This window comes from Nematostella vectensis, chromosome 4, assembly GCF_932526225.1.
Source record: "Nematostella vectensis chromosome 4, jaNemVect1.1, whole genome shotgun sequence".
Lineage (NCBI taxonomy): Eukaryota > Metazoa > Cnidaria > Anthozoa > Actiniaria > Edwardsiidae > Nematostella > Nematostella vectensis.
This window is the reverse complement of record NC_064037.1, coordinates 5061879-5082188: the sequence shown is the minus strand read 5'-3', so window position 1 is coordinate 5082188 and position 20310 is coordinate 5061879. Positions and strand designations below refer to the sequence as shown.

General features: G+C 39.5%; 2 protein-coding genes across 4 annotated transcripts; one reads left to right on the top strand and one right to left on the bottom strand.

Moving 5' to 3' along the window:
• Positions 1-1576: 1576 nt before the first annotated feature.
• LOC116618551 (myoneurin) lies at positions 1577-19114 on the bottom strand. Of its 3 annotated transcripts, none has more exons than XM_032382403.2 (3): positions 19062-19114; positions 6766-6973; positions 1577-6240 (listed from the first exon to the last, which is right to left on the bottom strand). In XM_032382403.2, exons 1-3 carry the CDS (start codon positions 19095-19097, stop codon positions 4496-4498), a joined length of 1989 nt encoding a protein of 662 aa, XP_032238294.2. In that variant the 5' UTR covers positions 19098-19114; the 3' UTR covers positions 1577-4495. The 3 variants fall into 3 exon arrangements, with proteins under 3 accessions (XP_032238294.2, XP_032238293.2, XP_032238295.2); XM_032382402.2 differs by lacking the exon at positions 19062-19114 and adding an exon at positions 13402-13744; XM_032382404.2 differs by lacking the exon at positions 19062-19114 and adding an exon at positions 11551-11791.
• On the top strand, positions 14262-17570 carry LOC5512902 (glycolipid transfer protein). The gene is made up of 5 exons (XM_001633195.3): positions 14262-14505; positions 16031-16089; positions 16170-16300; positions 16778-16910; positions 17003-17570. The coding sequence occupies exons 1-5, from the start codon at positions 14397-14399 to the stop codon at positions 17180-17182; spliced, it is 612 nt and encodes a 203-aa protein (XP_001633245.1). The 5' UTR covers positions 14262-14396; the 3' UTR covers positions 17183-17570.
• Positions 19115-20310: the final 1196 nt, after the last annotated feature.

Sequence of the window (20310 nt, the reverse complement as noted above, 5' to 3'; positions counted from 1 at the left end):
TTTCTTGCCATACTTTTCCGTATTTCCTTTATCTACGCCTTTTAAGGGGTAGATCTTTAGTTTGGTCAATTCCGTGTTACGTCCGCCTCGCTTGGTACTAACCGAGGGGCCAAACGTGGCGTCGGTTGGTTTGATTTGATTACTGCAGTTACCACAGTATTGTCACGTTCGTCAAGAATACAGAATCAAACATGATATTATTTACAAAATAATTACTAGCATCTGTCATCTTATTGGTGCTTGTGGTCATCAGGTTACGTATATCAAATTTGAAATACTCTGACAAAGCATTGCTTGGGCTGGTTAGTGCTGCCTCTAACGCGTTGGCCCTTGTGAGCAGTCTACAAAGTCTTTCTGTCCACTCTTCCTCATCCTCTACCTCACAGTTCCGTTCCGAGATGCAAGTACGCCATTCCACGTCACACTCTCCCTGTTGGTCCCCGGCCGTCTGTAGCAGTCTAGAACAGCGCTATTACAGAGATCCAAGTTTCGCTTGACACATCTGATCTGCTCGTACGCATTGCGCGCTTGTGTGCCGAGCAGCGCGTACGTGGTGACATCCCGAACAAACTGGATGAGCTTGGATGGATTGGATCTGCAATACGTTTTCATCATTGGCTTGAGGAGTGAGCCCGTGCGGGGAAGACCGCCCTCCTCTACTTCCAGGAGATCGCACAGATGGCGGTCAGTGTCTCGTCGATTGAACTTTTCCACAAACAAGTCCACCTTTTCCTTCCTGAGTAGCTGACCAGCTCCGCATACTGAAAAAAGAAAATTATCGTTTTCTCTAAGTCAAAATCGGATGGCTTGAAAGGACTACTGACTAACCAGTTTGCGAACTAATGCGATCGGTTGCGATCAAACTGTCAAATATCAATCCTCACAGACCAAAAATACCTTTTCCTCTGATGCTGAAATGCATATGCACTTTACAGAACTACAATTACAATAGTATGCATTTTGAAATTCAATGCATATTAAAAACAACCATTTTCAGGTTACTATTTTTGCATAGGTTTCGTGACACGGATAAATCCTCAAGCACTTCTCAAATATTATCAGACCTGAAATTATGGAAAATAAAATTATTTGGCTTGGGTATCTTTTTTCTCTTTAAAACCAGTTCGACGACTATAGCCCTGGGCACGCGCATGCGTAAAAGCAAAAACACATCCATTCGAAAATACGGCATCTGTTATACTGCGCCAATCTTACTTTTGGTGTGTTTCTCAAGAAGCCATGTTACCGTGCTTGGTAAAGCGGCAAGAAAACACTCACTTTTGGTGCCTGTCACTCCAGCACTCCGCCAATTATGCTATTACACTTTGGTCAAATTTCTCGACAAAAGGGTCATGTTATGTTCTTGACAAAACAGCAAGAGAACCGCCTTCTTTTGGTACCTGTCACTCACAATACTGCGCCAATGCTCTGTTATACTTTGGGTAAAATTTCTCGACAAGAAGCCACGTTACTACGCTAGACAAACCAGAAAGAGACCACTAACTTTACGCCAACACTTAGATTGAAACTATTCCTTGAAATTACTCAAATAAAATCAACAATCGTAAGCACAAGCCATTAGTATTAGCTTTATTTCGAAGTCAAAGAAGACTCATAAAAAACAGAGTCAGCATCTAGAACCACCCATGCAAACGAAAGATCTTACACGCTGTACAATTTTACAGCTATCTTGATGCAATTACGACGGGTCCTGGAGCAAGTGACATGAAATAATACTAAGTGCCGTATTTACTTCGGCTCTATTCAATTTTTTTGGGCGCACGTGTTTCGAGCGTGAAACTCCCACAAAGGCGACTACATCTAATTGAGCTAGATAGACTTCTCAATGCTAGGTTTATGTTACTTGCCTCAGGGGTATGTTGAAGTATTCACCTGTACAGAGAACTATAGGAATTAAAAGGATTCGTTTGGTGACGCCAAAGTCCCGGTAAGTCGCGCGCGAGTGTTTCCCGCCTTTTTTTAAATTTGCCCGCGAAATGTCGGGTGGCCACCAAACAAGTCCAGTAGTCAGGTGGCCCAATAGCCTTATTTACGGGGTGATTATCAATTGTAAAACTTTAGAATGGACATAGTTTGTGTCTACTTACAAGATTATTACAAGATATTTTTTCGAGACATCATCAAACGACGAAAACAGACTTTTTCGATTGATCAAGTCGTTTAACGTTGTCTCTATGAATAATAAATAACTGGCGAAAGGAAGTTCTGATATAATTTACTTTACGGTTACCCGTCGCTTTCGTGAGTCTTAACGCCTAATGCTCCAAATAACGAAAGAATGGGAATGTAATTTCCATACATAGCATGTCATGAGGGAAAGACAAAGCACCTGACAAAGAACAGGAGACGTAGAATGCAAATGCACAAATAAAAATCAGAGTAAAGGAAAAGGAAGTGGCGAAGGAAGAGAAAGGAAATATTCACTTTTTTTCCTCTTTCGCGTTTCACGGAACAACATTCTTTTGTAATTAAAAAAAAACGACCTACAATGCTTTACAACATCACAGCCAAACAAATAACAAATACAAACAACATGACTAAAAATGACGTTATTCATGAAGTACCACACAACGAGAAACAGTCCAATCGAAAGCAACAACAATCACAGAATGGATGTAAGCTTTTATGAATACGATGGCACGATGTTAAATAAATTTTGTATGAAATATACTTTACATCTTCTGGATAAATACCGATATAAAACATAATTTGTCTTGTGGTTTTGGATATTTCCCTTATACGCCGTCAATTTTTTTTATTTTAGGCGCGGCGCTTTTAACTAGATATGTAACCGTCACGGTAACCGTCTTTCCCGTTCATTGTTACCAGTCCTGCGCGTCAGATAATGCATTTGGAGCGCTGCGAGGGTAAAACGAGCAGGAAAATCGTACAACTTTTGTGGCAGCATTTGCAAAAAAAAGAAGTTCTAGAGCGATGCTGCGCGTTCTACTACTGGCGAACCAACTTTTTCTGCAGCATTTTTTTTTGTTGCAAGTTGAAAAAGTTTGCTGCAGAAGGTAAAAGATGGTTCCAATTTTTGCAACAAAACTCTGACATGTAGCCCGTATTATACTACATCAACCCAACTTGTCTCGCAGCAAAAAAAACGTCGACCATACGCAAATAGTTGCAATAGCGTTTGTGATTGGTTGAACGAAAGTCACACATCAGTTTCAAGGAGAGAAAAAAAATGGCGGATTAACAGAAAGCACAAGTCTATCCTTTGCTGCGACAAAAGTTGGTTCATCGCCGGTAGTAAAACGCGCATCATCGCCTTCGAACTTTTTTTGCACGATTTTGCTGCTCGTATTACCGTACCTTTAAAGACTTGGGGTCCGCCTTGCGTGACACTGTTGTTTTTGTTTCTTTGCTTTCTTTCTTTCTTATTAGTTTGAGGTCGTGTAATAGAATAGAGCCTTTTTTTAGTACTAAAGAATGGTGACGCAAGTCGGATCAAGAGTTTAATAGCCTCACGTTGGGGCCCAAGCCTGAGATAACATTTTCAATTATAATAATTTAGAATGTAGATGATAGCTAAGTCTACTTTGACCTGCTTGGCAGGTGGATCTTACAAGGAGAAGAAGAAACATGGAACGAGGAGAGGTGCCAGGATTTCCAGAGTTGATAGAATTGAAGAAAGTACTTAGAATTAAGGTCAGGTTTTTGCCCAAACTATCTTCGAGCAATATTTCGGTTCCATTGATATTTGGCTCTTAGTTAATCCCCCCTTTATCCCTATATCCTGACTGCTCTCCCAGATACTCAACCATCTCCTTGTCTAAGTCTTCCACTAAACGTTCTTGCCGATTCGAGGCAGCCTTTGAGGCAGTCATCTATGCACAACATACATAGGCACTTACAGACGTTGGATTACCATACTAACGTTAACCAATTGAACATACGCAAAAGGAACTCCACACTAGGAGACACTCTCAATGTAGCGCGCTTTATTACTCTCCAACCCCAAACAATCTATTTACAAGAATCTGTTAGTCTCAGAACGCCATTGAGGCAGGAAAGTCGTTTTCGTAGGTGTACTATATTTTAAATATGCAGAATGAAAGTCTTATATCTGACAATTTTGCACCAATCTAGGATCATGTTGTATTTTCGAAATTACATTAACAGAAGACTTACTCATACGAAAACGACTCGCGAGATAAACAGTTTCACCTTCCCGCACTCCCTATGTACAGCATCCCTTTATACGGCGGGCAATATGCTCGATGTATCTAGCCATACCTATAACTTGACGTCTATACTAGCAACGTTATTCTTCCTTATAACCTGTACCTTTACATTCAATTCTACCAAACTACCAAACAACTGACATACCTTTAATTTGCCTTTCATGACTAACAGCTAGTTCTCCGCTTTCTCCATAGACCGACCGGGAGGGTTTGTCATTGCAAGCCCGCATTCTAACATCCCAGCGGTTGGGGTTACCTTCCCATCATGCATAGGGCGCCTGTCATCAGCTCTGCCCCTTGCCGGACCACCGCCTCTCTTCCCACACCACCTGGTGCCGATTCAACAAGTGTTTCTTCAGATTGTGAGAAATGATAAACTTGGCTCCGCAAAGTTCACATTGAAACGGTCGCTCACCGGTATGGCAGCGCACGTGCGCCTTTAGAACGTTCGATCGCGCGAAAGTTTTCCCGCAATAGACGCATTTGAACGGCTTCACTTTCTGGTGAATGGCCATATGTTGATTCAAGTTCCCACTCAAATTAAAACCCCAGCCACATATCTTGCATTTGTAGGGTCTTTCACCGCTATGCGAGCGCCTGTGACGCTCCAACGCTGCCGACGTATCAAACTCCTTTTGGCACTGTTCGCACCGGAACGCGACCCCTTCAGTCGTGCCGTTTCGTGGGTAGCTCGGTGGGTACGGCGTCAGACCACTGGGTAGTACTGTGGTCCCGGGCAAGGAGGGCGTACCGGGGTGTAACGCAGCAGCTCCCCCCTCGTGACTGCGCATAGACGAACTTGGTAAGTAACTCGAGGGCTCCGCTTCCATGTCGCGTCCTCCCGGCGGTTCATGCTCGCTCGCGGGCATTCCGTTATTTGAGTACTTCTCACTACGATCTGGCGCGTCTAGGTGACCGCGTTCAACGGGTTCTGTCTTTATCCGGACCGTGTTTTCGAGCCGCACTATTGCAGTGGGGTACTGTACCGTGGCGCCATGTGGGTACTCGCTCTCCGATCTACACCCGGAGCGAATAAATCGCACGTCGTCGCGGCCCTGGCGCGCGTTGTACCTCACGTGATCATCACCTTCGGAATCGCGCTCGTCGGAGTCGACTCGAATTTCGCCGCTGCCACCACGATCACTGCCGCCGCCGCCGCGATACATGTTATCCGAAAGACTTACGATCCCGCTCTGCGTTGCAGTCGGCATGTTCGTGTCCGAGTCATTCCCGAAGCTTTCCCGCTCATCGCTATCGATATTAATCGGCCGACCATCGCTCTCGCCCATACTGGAGTCGTGCTCGGGGGAACTACCGTCCGATCGATGCCCGTGATAGACGGGGTGATCCTCGTTACAACTATGCTCCGACATTGGGCTTGACTTGCACCCGTGACGCCCACGGTCGTCTTTGGCAGGTGAAGGAATCTCTCCGTTCTCGTGGCCACTCCCCGCTGTGCTGTCACAGGGTACGCTGGAGTTTGGCTTCTCCGCGCCTTCATTGTAATCTTCCGTCGGTTCCTTATCGTCGTGTCTGCTCTTCGGGTACATAAATTTCTTAACATTCACGCCAGGCGATTCGGTGACGTTATCCGGCACGCACAAGGTTATTTTCCGCGGGAATGCGGTTTTGTGTCCAGATCGTTTACGCCTCGAAGGCGTCGAAGGTTTAAGGGTTAGTGGGCTTTTTCTAGGGATTATCGAGGAAAAGGCGCCCATCTGCGCTGGAGCGACATTAGGGCCAGCGCTACCGTTCGACAGTGCGTTACTTATTATTGGCGCTACGTGTGACATCGCGTGCGTCATAGGCAACACAGGCTTCCCAATCATGTTTGGGTGACCCGGAGGTAGCGTCATGTGATTTTGTAATAATTGATTGACAGGCGCATAGGTGATGCCCGCGGTATTGCCCGGCGGCCATCCAGCGGCGGTGTGTATAATGGCTGCGCCCTGGGGGTGGCCCCCAGGCCCCATGGCTATAACAGGTTGCGTGAGCTGGTACTCGCCCAGACGTTGAGGCTTCGGTTGTTCTGAAACGAGAAAAGACTCCGTGACCAACAGGAAAAATGAATGCAACAGGTCAGGATGTGAACGTGAACTGCAGAAAGGAAAAAAAAAGAGAAAAGGTGAAAGTAGGGAGATAATAGAAGAAAGAATTTGGACAATCGATGGGCCGATGGGGAGCAGATTTGTATTTTTTTTTCTTTTAGACGGGGTGCACAAATTCGCCACTTTTTACACAAGCTTACATTGACCGCACAAGCACAATATAGGGGTTGATGTGGAAAACAATAACGTATCAAAACATTTAAGGACTTTTTATTTATTCAACGGCGACTACATCAAATCCAGAAGCAGCGATTTCTAGACGCTACAGGAACTACTTGGGAGACCGCAGGGAGACCTTGGAGACAGCAGCCTACAAGGCTCAGGCAGCATACAAGGCTCAGGCAGCCTACAAGGCTCAGGCAGCATACGCCTTTTAGAGCAGGGTACGGTTAGGGCAAGGCTACACGCCTTTGAAACCATTACTTGGCTGGTAAGATGCCACTCACCAAACGCAATAATATCATATTTTTCCTGTGTGAGTGTGGATTTGTCGAGCGTCACCAGGCAGGGTAGGGGGTCGTCTGTGTGTGGTTTTAGTGCGGCGATAACTGTGCCTTTATTCTTGGGGTCAGCATTATACAACATCTTGATGACGGTGAGTGGCGTCCCCCGCTCCACCTTAAGTACTGGGTCCCCATCTTTGTATAATAATACCTGGAACAGATACACAGAGAGATAAATGAATGATTTGTAGAACCTCTATATAGCGAACACTTTCCAAATTCCCATATTTAGTGCCAGTTTATTTTTTTTACACAAGTTTTTGACAATTAAGCTTTGAGCCTTTTACTTTATCTCTATTTCGCTGATACCTGGATTAATTAATTGATTTTTTCATTAATATTTGGTTTATCAATAGAAAGGAGCCGTTTTTATAGTAAGATAGGTTTTAGTGATTACGTAGAATATTGTTTTCCATTAAAAGATTTGTCGGCTTCAGGGTACTTTAATTGCTTTTGGGCTTACACTTAAAGTACAACAAGTAACGAACTCCATGGCAGTAGCTTTCCGTGCCCGTTTAGTATCACTCGCAAACAAAGTAGACTCGATACGTTTGAAACCAACCAAAACCTCCTTCCTTGGTATCGATTAACGGTAGCAACTGAAGTACTGTTAACAGGATAAAAGACGTTTAAATTCGCCGCCTTTCCGTATTCCAAACCTTGCTACATAAAGGAAAATAGAAAGCAATGATAGCAAAACATGCAGTAAATTTCAAACTCGGAATGGCTTTAAACATCATCTTTTCCGTAGCTTACACTTTAGCTGTTTACGGAATGAGCCAGTTTAAACACCTTTTCGTATTTCAAACGCACAAGAAATAAGGCTACTTAAGCCAAACTAGTAGAGATGACTTTGGCTAGACACTATGCCTAAGGGATAAATCATCAAGACAATTGAGGGAGTGATTGAATATTCTTTTGTCTAGGATTAACTCACACTCGAAATACAGATATAATCTAAAAGTATGCACTACAATATATAAAATATATAAATATACATATATAAATGTTGTTCAATATTTTTTTCTCTACATAAAACAACAGAGCATATCTCCTCTGCTCAATTCTTGTAATTCGTATTCCGGGTTGTCTTTCCCTCTAAAGCTGTGCATGTACTTTTGAGGAGGCGGAGTAATTCAACTCAATGCAATCCTCCCTGAAAAAAAATGTCCTTTTTCCTGACTTCAGTAAAAGTAACCCATTTTTAATGATTTCATCGCGCAATAATAATTTTTTTTTCTGATTTTTCTCTTCATAAGTCAAGGGGAAGAGACTGATCAGTATTCGAGTGGGCGGGGCCCATTGCACAATCCTTGATCGAATGGTTCGTCCTGCAAGTATGTTTGACGCGTTTGCTTGCATCATAAACCAGTCAAAACGGTTAGTCACGACGCTAACCCACGCTTAAAGAAAGCTTGTGACCAAATTACACATTGAAGGTCGTAAATCCGGCAGGCAGGTAGTACAAAAATCTCCTGTTCGAGCAAATCTAAGCCTTTTTGAGAACTGTTTCACTCGTTATAAGCAATTTTAGTCAATCAATGACGAATAGGTAGAAGAAATTAGACGTTTACAACCAAGAAAACCATATGATCTCGAATTTTATGGAAAGAGATAAATTCAATTTGAACAAGATAATCTGTAAGGGTAACTCTGACGGTGCTAATTTCCATCGAAACCTAGTCAATTCCTTTTTTTTTATCTTAATCACTTTGGATCCACAATTTTTTTTTTCATTCAAACTTTGGATCCACAATGTTTTTTTTTATTTAAAGTATCTCTCTCCTGAACTATATCATAAATTTCAGGGAGAAAACGAAATAAACCTTCTGGCAGTAACCACTCCCAGTGACAGTACTTACTAAAAATACACACAAGGTGTCGTTTGATTTGGTGCCTAGCTCTGTCTGCGCCTCTCGCACCAGTACAACTGGTGGAAGTTACATAGAAGTATCGATAAGCACCCATTGTTTGCTTTACTATTATTATTAAAATAAAAATAAGACCCACTTTTGCAAGACTAATAAATAAATATTAGACATACAGGCGTTTTTGGCTAATCATCTCAAAGGTTATTCATTGTTATGTTAATAATATACTTACAGGAGAAACTATAAGTTTAAGAAATTAGAGTTTAGCAAGCTGCAAATGTAGAGTTACGTATATACATACCCTACATTAAAAACCCTACTGCGGCGTTTTGAAAAAAAAAGCAAAGATAATAATAAAAAATAATCATAATCAAGTAAAAAACGGATTATAATAACCCGACACCTAATAAACGATATGGAAATTTTCATGGCAATTTTCACAGCATCTGCTAGGAGAATTACATATCAGGTTACGTCTGCCTACTAAAAAGCTCGCATAAAAAGGCACTATCTTTTTGTTCATAGAAAATGCACCTTAAAAGTTGAAAACCTTTAATACTCAACTTAAAATTTTGGTTCAAGTACAAGCTCTTCAGCCCAGAGTGCCATTATTGCCCGAATAAGCGCCTCCCTCGAATAAGCGGTTTGCCTTAGAGGATAAATGAATAAGCGCATCACCCAAGCGTGTTCTTTTTGAGTACCCGATAATGATGAGGGGCAGTTAGTTAGAAGAAAAGTAACGAAAACTGGACGTACTAACACGCCACAACATTTTACCATTGAAAGGTTGTGATTCTGGGATAATTTTTACTTGTACGTTAAAAAAGGAAGCGCCATGATTGTTATTCGAGTAATTACGGTAACTCTTTCGTCTATCCCGCGGGTGTCCCGAAGTCGCGGGAAAGGAAGTCTCTGTGGGACGTTGCGTTGTTTTGTTAGAAATGGCCTAAAATTGTCATAGAACGTCGAGGTAATATTTTGTTGCTTGAGAACAAAATATATAAACAAGAAACAAATAAAATAGAAATAAATCAAATGTGAAACAGATATAATGCGATTTAATAGAAAAACTCAACTGCGTGTGCCAGTAAGAAAATTGTATGCATCAAGACACAATTATTTTGGACCAATGAAGCACAAACATAGGATCTGACACAATCCGCGCTTACCCGAATAACAAACCTACGCAGCGATTAAGCCCATTGTGTTCAACTCGCAACGCACATGAATTGACATAATCTCCCGCTTATATTTTACCCCACTCGCGACGTTCACAGCGATGTTATTAGCATTAGTGGTCGCCATAGTAACACGAGCTGTGCAGACTAACGTACAGGAACGCGTTCAATTGGGCGATGCTTCGGTACCTCCCACGACAAAAGCATCAGAAAGCAGAATGCACGAGTGTTGCGCGTGATTAAAAATTAATCGCCTAATTTGGGAAGTTTTGAGTTCATGGTTTATTGCGGGGTCGTACTATTTTTCGCAATGCGCTGCGGGAAACTCGCGGGATTAACGGAGGCGCTGCGGTATTGGCAGAAGAAGAACAAAACAACAAATCGCGTACTGTACTTTTATCACCGACTCGAATGCATATCTGATCTCTTTTGACGTCATTCGGACACTCAAAGAACACGTGTGAAAATTAGGAATTGAAAAATTGAACTCAAGCAATTACCATATTAAATGTGCTTTGGACCCTTTCGGTGCCGAGACGGGGCTGTGCGTAGACTTGACAGCGAGCTCGTTACCGAAGAAAAAGTTAATTGGAGGTTATAGGTAAATTGGGATTAAAACGGGGTTCCAAATACATAAGCAAACTCGGAGAATAAAGCTAGATTTAGGCTGGAATGCATGGCAGAAAATAAGTTAGATATAAAGATATAAAGATAATAAAAAGGCACTTTGTAATGAGAAATCCTCTTGGAGGTATCGCAACCTATTGTTTTTGAGGGACTCTTCGTCAACCGTTCGGGGATATAATTACATAGATAGTGAATTCTGAACAAAGAGGCTATTTATCAGTATATACCCCACCTGTTCGTGGCATGGGGATCAAAATAAAGGCATCCTCAAAACACAAAAAAGTTAACATTCGAGTTCGGAATTCTAAATTTAAAAAAAATCAAAAGTCTAGGCAGGGCGTTTGTCAAAGAGAATGCAATCTGGAACATTCACTCTAAGATGTACTTCAAAACCATTCATTATTAAAATTGCATGTTTATGGCATACTAGCAAATTGGGGAATTGCAAATAGTCACACACAGGTGCTTTTGAAGGACCAGAATAATAATAATGTGTGCCAGAAACATTGGATTTAAGTTAAAGATAAAAGAAAGTATTATAGCGATGTACTCATCGGAAAATGTTTGAGTGTAATTCAGCAAATGCCTACAATAGAAAGTATAATCAAAGATTATGTACTAAATGTAATAATTAACATGTCAGCACACAGGAAATTGTTCAATGTTCAAGCTTGTGATATCTTGCTGTAGAAGTAAACCCGAGTTAACAGTTAACGTTGCTTTATGATAGCGACATACGAAAGCATTTTGCAACAGATAAAAATGACTCGTGTTTCTGCGGCATAATTTGTTCCCCTTGGCACTTACATGGTAGACGGTGTTTTTCATATCTCAAGAACTGTTGTAAAAAATACACTATAAAATACTCGAATGTTGACAAAATCACCCACTACATGCTTTCAACGTTTTCAGTTAAAGATTGGTCCACATTGTCTAGATAAAAGAATACAACGTCTATATGCAACAGTACGCACTTAGGACTGTGACAACCATAATAAACTGTGCAAAAGAGAAAATGCCTTAAATGTTATTAAACCCATCCTAAGACTTACTTGGGATGCGAGCTCTTTTTGCGTTTCCATTGTGAAATATCTTTTTTAGACAAACCATGAGTTTCATGGAGTGGACAACAGGTCTTTGAGTCACACAAGTCGCCTTTCGACAGGGCTCAGTTGGCGAGTGTCTACTCTGTTCTGATGGCTATAATTGGTGACGGTTCATATAAGATGCCAATGCATATATTATATGCAGGCTTTTGCCAGAGAGGTCACTCCCTCCATATCAATGAGCAATACAAAGGATTTAAACATCTCGGGCCGCGCGAGAGAATCTGTTTAAATTTAAAGCCACACATCGCGTTAGCTCATCTAACTAAAACCCTACCAATATTTTCAAAGTACAATTCGAAACGTTTTCAAAGCGTTCGAAATACTAGGTGATGTTAAAAATCAAAGCTAGGCAAAACAGCAAAACTTAGTATGGATATGTTAATTTATTATCGTATCAGGCAACAAAGTTTTTTTTGACAACAAGGCATTGTAAATTTAAACATCTCTTACTTAAATAATTTAAGTAAATTCGAGTTTTAGTTACGATTAATGATTTGACAAAATTTCAGGATCTGACAAATAGTTTTACACTTGTTCTATTAAACCATCGCGCGCGACCGAGGTTAAAAGATCTACCTGTATTCACTATGAAGCGATCAATCAAATATATATCACGCATCGCACGGGACAGGTTGTAATAAAATTGGCCACCAAAAAGTGTTACACACGCCTGTCAAATTTCTTCACTATAAATATACAATCCCTAAACCTAAATAACGAACTAACTAATAATTACAAAAGAAAAATATAAGGCAGTAAAGCCGGTTTCGTTGTAACAGCTGCACGATGCGAGATCCATTCAAATATTCAAACATTATATACAACTTTTTCCTTGCCTAGAATAGATTCAGGACCACAATAAAAAAATATCAGTCCAAAGATGTTTATGAAAATAAGTGTAGCAAAATTACTAGGGTGTAACAAAACAGTGTTATTTAGGGCAATGGGAACTTCATCCATACGGACGAGTTCTAATGTACATACATTGCCTATTCCAAACAAAGGAAAGGACGTAAGAAAAGTCTAAAACTGTTCCTTTCTCTCATTCAAAAAACGGCGAATTACCTTAGAACATCTCTTAAAATTTGGTTTCCTGCTAAAATCTCGAAGAATTAGAGGCACGAAACACTCTAAGGATTGTTTAAAACTTTGCAATCAAAATCAGAATTTCAGAATACGCATTTGAACCTAGAAATTGTTTTGTATTGTTCGATCTCCTGATAAATGCTTGGAACATAGCCAAAATTTAGTAACGATTTCTAACCGGGAAATTTGACCAACTGCGTAAAGATTCTAGATGAATGGTGATGATTGTTGCTTTGAATTGGGCCGGCCAGATAGGAATAATCATGCTAACGAAGGCTGATTTTTGCCGGTTCCATTCATGCGCGACTGAATGCAATTTCGTTACGCGAACACCGACATGCCGGTTCAAAACTTGTAACGATTTACGAGCGTGTAGGGACCGGCAATGAAATTAGAAAAATATAAAAACATCATAGCGCCAATAATGATTAAAAATAAGTCCACGGAATAGCGTTATACAGAAACCCTCCAGGACACAGTCCAAGAGAGGGGAACACAAAGAGTGTTCAATTTCAAAGTTATACCACTAAAATTACGTTGAAGTTTGTGCGCGTGTAGTTTAGACAGTTCATTTGGTCAACAGAAAACATTTCTAGAGACCTAGTGCTTCGAATATTTTATAACACGTTTTAAAATTAGCCGAGATAATTGTAGGGCTATAAGTATACATGAGGATATCAAAGGGATGTGAATTAGTCAATGTTTTACCTCGTTTTCTCCGAGTTGAATGTCCGATGGGGCCGTTTCAGACGCCATGTTAGAAGAACAAAACACATCCCATAGATCAGTTCGGGTGGAGAAGGCGGGAAGAACTTGAATTTGAAGCTAGAACCTCACAAATATTTAAAATCGCGAGTCCTTCTCGCTTATAGCTACATAGTAGGTACGTGTACCGCTCAATACTCGCAGAATGGTCTCGCTGTCAAGTCAGACGGCGAACACGGCATGGCGAGGAAGCTCTGTTCATCGGATTTCATTCAGGCGCGAAAGACAAATTATCCCGGATGGGGTAGGGAGGGGGATTTTGCTGTCATTGATTCGAAAACAAGAAACTTGAAAAAACACCACCAAAAACGCGTGTCAGAGGTAAGACGGAAAATAACAGAGATCTTATTAAAATAAATACTGACATCCGCTTTGTTCACAGTCGCTTTAGACAGCGATTTATTGAGAGGGAGATGACAGCGAAGATGGAAATTAGAAAGTGACATCGATACAATCTCAACGACTGTGTGGGCGAGAGCGCATAGGGGGAAAACATCGTTAAAAATTGCATAAAAATAAAAATAAATATTGAGTGGGTTTAACAGTTTAGAGGCAAAATCATGTCTGAAATTAGATAAAGAGAAAAAATGCTTCCATTATCTTAAAAAAAATCATTTATCTGTTTATGGAAACTACTCCGAAGCGGCGTGTGCATTGGTTCACTGGGATTTATTTTCGTAACGGAATTTATTTTGGACTGGCGAGTTCACTTCCGGTGACCCTTGGTCGCGTGGCACAAGATCTTGTTGCACGCTTTCAAAGCACCGGAAGCACCACTCTATCCCGACCCCCGTCTAGTGTGGAATAATTTGTCTCTCAGCTCTATATCATCGTGCGCAGGTGCGGAAAGCCGCAATTTCCACACAAAATCAGATTTGAGCCTTTGAACATTTGCTGTGGTGTTAGTTTTCTTATTTAGCAATAGATTTTCATAGACGATGAGCTTCTTTGCACGGGCCAAGCATCAGTTCTTGCCTGTCCCCGAAAATCGGAGGATAGAAACGGCGCCATTTCTCGATGCTTGCGGCGAAGTCGTACCGTTCTTCGGTGAGTAGCAAAACAGCGGCATAAGTTTGAGCTTTTGATCACGTTTTAACTTATTTCCTCGTTAAACTCACAGCAGTCTGCTTACATCTGGCGACTGTTAAAACCAATATTTTTTTTGTTTATAATATATAGAGACCGGATTGTTTTGACCTTCAAACTACGATCCTACACTTTTACTTACTGGGCACTCGAATCTCAACTAGCCCATCCTCCAAAATCAAGTTCTTTTATTCTGTCTATTTGAAATAAAAGTATAATCAAATCAGCTAATCTGCCCTGAATCATAAACCCGAAATTATTCTTTTTTGTTTTATGCAAAATCTCTCTGTGATCAATTTCTTTTATACTTATATATACGTCTTACCTAATTGACCCAATGCTGTAAGCATTCTTCCATTTCAATTTATTAACTAAGTTACATACTTTGATATCATTGATCATTAGCCAAGGCATAAAAAGTATACAATAAACTAGTTATTTTATTCTGTTTTCTATTTTATATTGCCTGCTTGAATGCCTAGATATAAACAATTGTGAAGCCAATCTGTCATGATGAAATGAAAAAAGAAATTCTTAGATGATAGAGCTGATTGTATTATAATTACTCTTATTATGCCAGAGAACAATGCATACATACTTATTCAAAACTCAACTGAAAATCATTTTGTTATCAAAATAATACTTATACTATTTAAGAGATTTTCTTTAATTACAAATGTAAAATGCAATTTTGACTTCCCACAAAATGAACCCAGTTACCCAGTGAGAACCATTAAGAATGATTTGAAAGGTCTATCTTGTAGATCTCCAGACTATCAGTGACAATATCTAGCAACCAGTTGCCATATACTAAGTCTACTATAAAGTGCATGATTATAGCTTTTGTGGTCATTACTATACAATATTATGTCTTGTGTTCCTAGTGTGTTTGATAGAAAACAGGGTGAAATAAGAGTCTACAATTAATTAGGGTATCCTTTTTTGTCAAGCTTAGAGATAAATAAAGAAAATAAATCCAGATGTTTAACACACCCTAAAAAGGTTGATCATCATCACCTTAAAGTAAGAGACTCCACCTCCCCAGAATGCATTGCTTTGTTTTTGTTTTCATTAGTAAAATGTACTGAAAATCCACATTAAGATACATTTTAAGAAGCTCTTCTAGTATTAGAAATGTATAAGAGTACAAAATGTCTACCTATAAGTTGGCCCCTTTAAAGCCCCTGGATCTGGCTTCTCTCCACCCTTTTTCTTTGAATAAAATGTGAATTTTAGTTTTAAACTACTCAATAAAGTTGTTAAAACAATCTACATTAATCACTGTGATATCCGATCCATCCTACTATGGAACAGCCTAATTCTCATCCTAATGATTTGACACCCCTACGGAGCCCTGTAGATTGTTAAAATATGATAGGGGCATGATCAAAATGAATTAAAGTAGGTTGCTTAACCAACCTTTCATGTCTTGATATTTGGTGTTAATCAGTTTTTAATTGTAATCCATTCTCTTTGTCTATTCTAGATTTACTTGGATCAACAGCATTTGCCCCAGTGAAGATGGATATAAATGGCAACATAACGGTAATGAAAATGTTTTCATTATAATTTATATTATTAACATAAATTATGATAATTGCTGTTTAATCTCCCTTTGCCTGCAGAAATTAAGAAAGATTTATGAGACTGATCCTGCACGTTTTAAAACCTTGCAAGACGTTGTGGAAAAAGAAATAGAGAATAAAACAACAAAAGCAAAGAATTCAGGGACAGATGCTCTGCTTTGGCTAAGAAGGTAGATTTGAGAGATGACTCACCCCTTTTCTTTCTTAGAAATAAGACTAGATTTTATAACTGGGAGTCTTATGGCCTTGCCTCCTATCGTATAATGTGGGTGACCAGTGTGTTTCACTTTTATCTCTACTTTTTTTATCTACTTGTAATTTTGTTGGACAATGATTACCTTGGTCCAGAGAATATAATATAAAAGTATGAAAATGATGAAGTAAGTATCATATCTGTATCATATCAGGGATGGCAGATAGGGTGTGGCAGGGAACTTGCTTCCCCCACTTTTTTGAGCATCCCCCTAGAAACCGAAATCCCTGCAGCTACCTCCTCCCCCTGGCCCCTGTGTATAGATGGAAGGGAAATGGGAAGGGCTTTTTGGAATGTTTGACCTGTTCCCTGAAGAAGTGTTTTGTCCGTAATGTGCAATGTAAGCTGATGAAGAGATCGTATACTTTATTGTTTACTATTCTTGTTTTTTTAGGGCCCTGCATTTTATTATTGCATTTTTGAAAGAAGTTCTTGTTGGTAACAGTGAGCTAGCACCATGTGCCACAAAGGCATATGAGAAGACATTGAAAAAGTACCATGGTTTCCTTGTACGTGGAGTGTTTAGTGTAAGTAGTCACAGGTGCTTACCACATACATCAAGACTTCAGCAGAAACATTTTCTTGTCACTTATCAAACTGTTTGCTTGCTCTTTTTCAGCTTGCCATGAAGGCTGTACCATACCGTAAAGACTTCATGAAAGCTCTAGGAGGCGCAGAAGAAGAGCAATACACTGTTATGGAGGATATTCAAAACTTTGTAGATGTTCTGGATTCCAATTTGGACGTACTGACGGAGTTTTATGCAGAAAATAATTGTGATGACGAGCGCAAAGTGTAGTACTCATTCTACCATAGCTTATGCATCATACTATTTATCATTATTATTCCAAGGGGACACTGCTAGCAATATCAGGTTATATATGTTTTCTACACTTATAAAAGTGGAATTGCATATTGCATTCATACTTCTGCTAGTTTGTGATACAGTGCATACATTAGGGAATTTCATATTCACACAATATGAGGATATTCATACTAGAATATTGAACTTGAATATTACAGATAACTTCACTAACTACCTTTTTTATTGGGTTCTGAAGAGAAATGGGACTTATGCAGATACTCTAGTGTTTATAATTTATTTCATAACCAATAGCATTGGAGTTATTTGTAAATAGACACTTGTCTTTGTAAATATAAAATTAAACAATAAATGTGTATGGTAAAAAGAGGGAAAACATGAGTTTTTTTTACCACATTATTACTGCTTACTTTTTCGCAATAGCCTCCCCAACAAACAATAATAAATGCGCTTTTTAGGGCTATCTCCTTTGTATAAGGTGATGTATAAGAATACACTCTTTTTTATAAGAACGTCTAATTTTCAGTTGAGGCTGGGCCGTTCTAATTTTTGGGACATTTTAAGGCTGAATATGTTCTTAACGATGATCTTAAAGAAGTCTACTTCGGATTTATAAAACGCGTTTTGCGCTTATTTCAATACCCTTTTGTAGTTTGTCTAGTTTTTTTTTTCGATAAAAAAGCTCCTTTTTGAACTTTTTTGTTTTGATTGCTCGATCAAAACATTATTAAAATTCAATACATCAAAATGCAGCACCACATTCATTTTCTCATGAATGCAGGATCATGCCGATCCACGTGTCATAAAGCCAGAACAATAGATACTAAAAACCGCCAAAATTTGAACTCAAAGTGCAGCCCAAGTGCGCGTTGAAAACTTTCAATTTTGAACGGCACAATAAAAATAACCGCCAAAAGATTTGCATTCACAATGCAAGCCATGTGTCAGCATTAGCGGTTACACGAGTTGATTGTTGTCCCTTTTGTCTAGAATCGTACTAACAATGTCAGTCTCATGCATCGGTGATTTTAATATTGGATTGCTGCACTATTTGGGCATGCCGGTTATTTGTTGTGAATAAATAAAACTCGACTCATGGCAATGAATCTTGAAAACAAACCAGGCCCTTTTTTTATTTTTAAAGCTCTAAGGTGCTCATTTTGCTGACAAAAACATGAAGCTGTACTACCTTAAACGCAATTCCCAAGAGTCTAATCCTAATGATTAATAAGTTTATTATGCTTTATTGGTTGTTAATGAGCTGAATTTAGCCACACGTGGCTCTATGCAAAGTTTGCGCATTAGCGTACGTAATGCAAGTTTGTTGACAGTCATACGCAACAAGATATTATTTAGTATGCAAAAAGGTTTGTGACTTCATTGGAAAACACTATTAAAATCTTGTTTATTTCTGCTGAACTTCAAATTTTGCAAAATTTGCTCTTGTAGGGATACACTATAAAACGTTTTGCATACTTTTATAAATCATAAAAATACGTAAACTGCATGAATGAATATGCGTCTGGGCTAACTAGCATCGGTGCGCTTCAGAAAAAAACGTTGCTCCTATATTTTACACTCCGCATCGTTTTGCATAAAAAATAAATAACAACAACAAAGAATTAAACATTGATTTAAAAAAGCTTGAAATAACACTGTAAGATGCACGGTGCAAGATCAAAACTGCATATTGAACAATGAAAACTAGTTGGTAGCTTATTATTAACATATACGATTATCAACTAAGCAACGCCTATCCGAAGTCATGTGGCAATATATATGTTTTCCTATCTATTTGCCAATCATTATTAACCTCTTATCCACGTAAGGTAACAAAATTGCGGCAAGGACTCACTGTTTTGACGGTAGAGCCGTGGTTGCAGGAAGCCATTGAAGTGTGCAGTTCGTTAGCCCCGCCTCTTCTTGCAATGTGTTGCGCGTGCAGTGATTCGGGACCCACGCGAGCTTTATCGTGCGTGAGATAGGCGCAACCACAGGTATCCCAAAAATGATACCCACTTGAATATCATCACCGACCTGTCAGATAGCGTGATCCTATTGGCTTATTTCGCCCCTGTTTACCCTTTTCCTATCATAGACAGTAGCCAATTCGGCGTTTTATTTCAACTGAAGGATTATAATGGCGCAGCGCAAAGCTGTAAAAACGATCTTCTTTTACTAAGTTCGCCGGGAATTTTCTGAAATGCCAAGCTTAGTCGGGTAAATAAGCGCACCAAATAAAAAAGAAAAAAATCTCAATCTATATACAGCGGACAAAAGAACAAGCTTGGTATAAATATAGCCCAGGGAAAGGTAATCAAAATTGAGAACGGTGCCCACTGCTACCTTTTAGTTGGTAGATTTTAAAAAAATCTTAATTTCTCACACTCCTAGTTTTCTCATGCATGACCAATGAACATCTTTGTGATACCCTGTCTAACGACCTTTCAACAACAAAATAATGATGCTGCAAAAGGCCTGCCTTCTTGTAACAGCAAGAATCATACGAAAAGTACTAGATACCTAAGAAGAATAAAGTCTGCCCTGAAGAAGTCAGAAGACAAAAATTTAAGTCGAATGCCAGTTTTCATAAGAGGAATAAAGCTCATACAATGCATGTTTTCAAATGATAAGTGAAAAAGTACTACAAATTATGACACATGGCAATACTGCCTTTTTACTTAAGATTTTATAATAATTTCTGTCAAACCCCCAGAAATAAGGTAGAGAGATCCACGTTTAGGGAAGTTAGATTGGGTCTAACAGGATCTAACAGAAGTGTTTAGGCTGCACACAGATAAAATATGGAGATGTGACTCAGGGTAATCAATCCAAGAACCCAACAGTCGTGTTGGCAGAGTTGAGTTACAGTTTTTGGTGAGCCTGACTCACAGAGTAATTTCAGTCTTATTAGGATCGATACATACTTCGGTTGAGTATCTTATTGAACTTTGGATCTGGTATAAGTTACTGTAAGTTATAGAATCCTTTCGAATTGTGTTCCGATGTATCGGCGTGTTGAGGGGATTTTAAACTACGATTAAAACTACGGAAAGAGTGCTTGTCTGAATGGGTTTTTAATGAACTGAACAAATCCCTCGTGG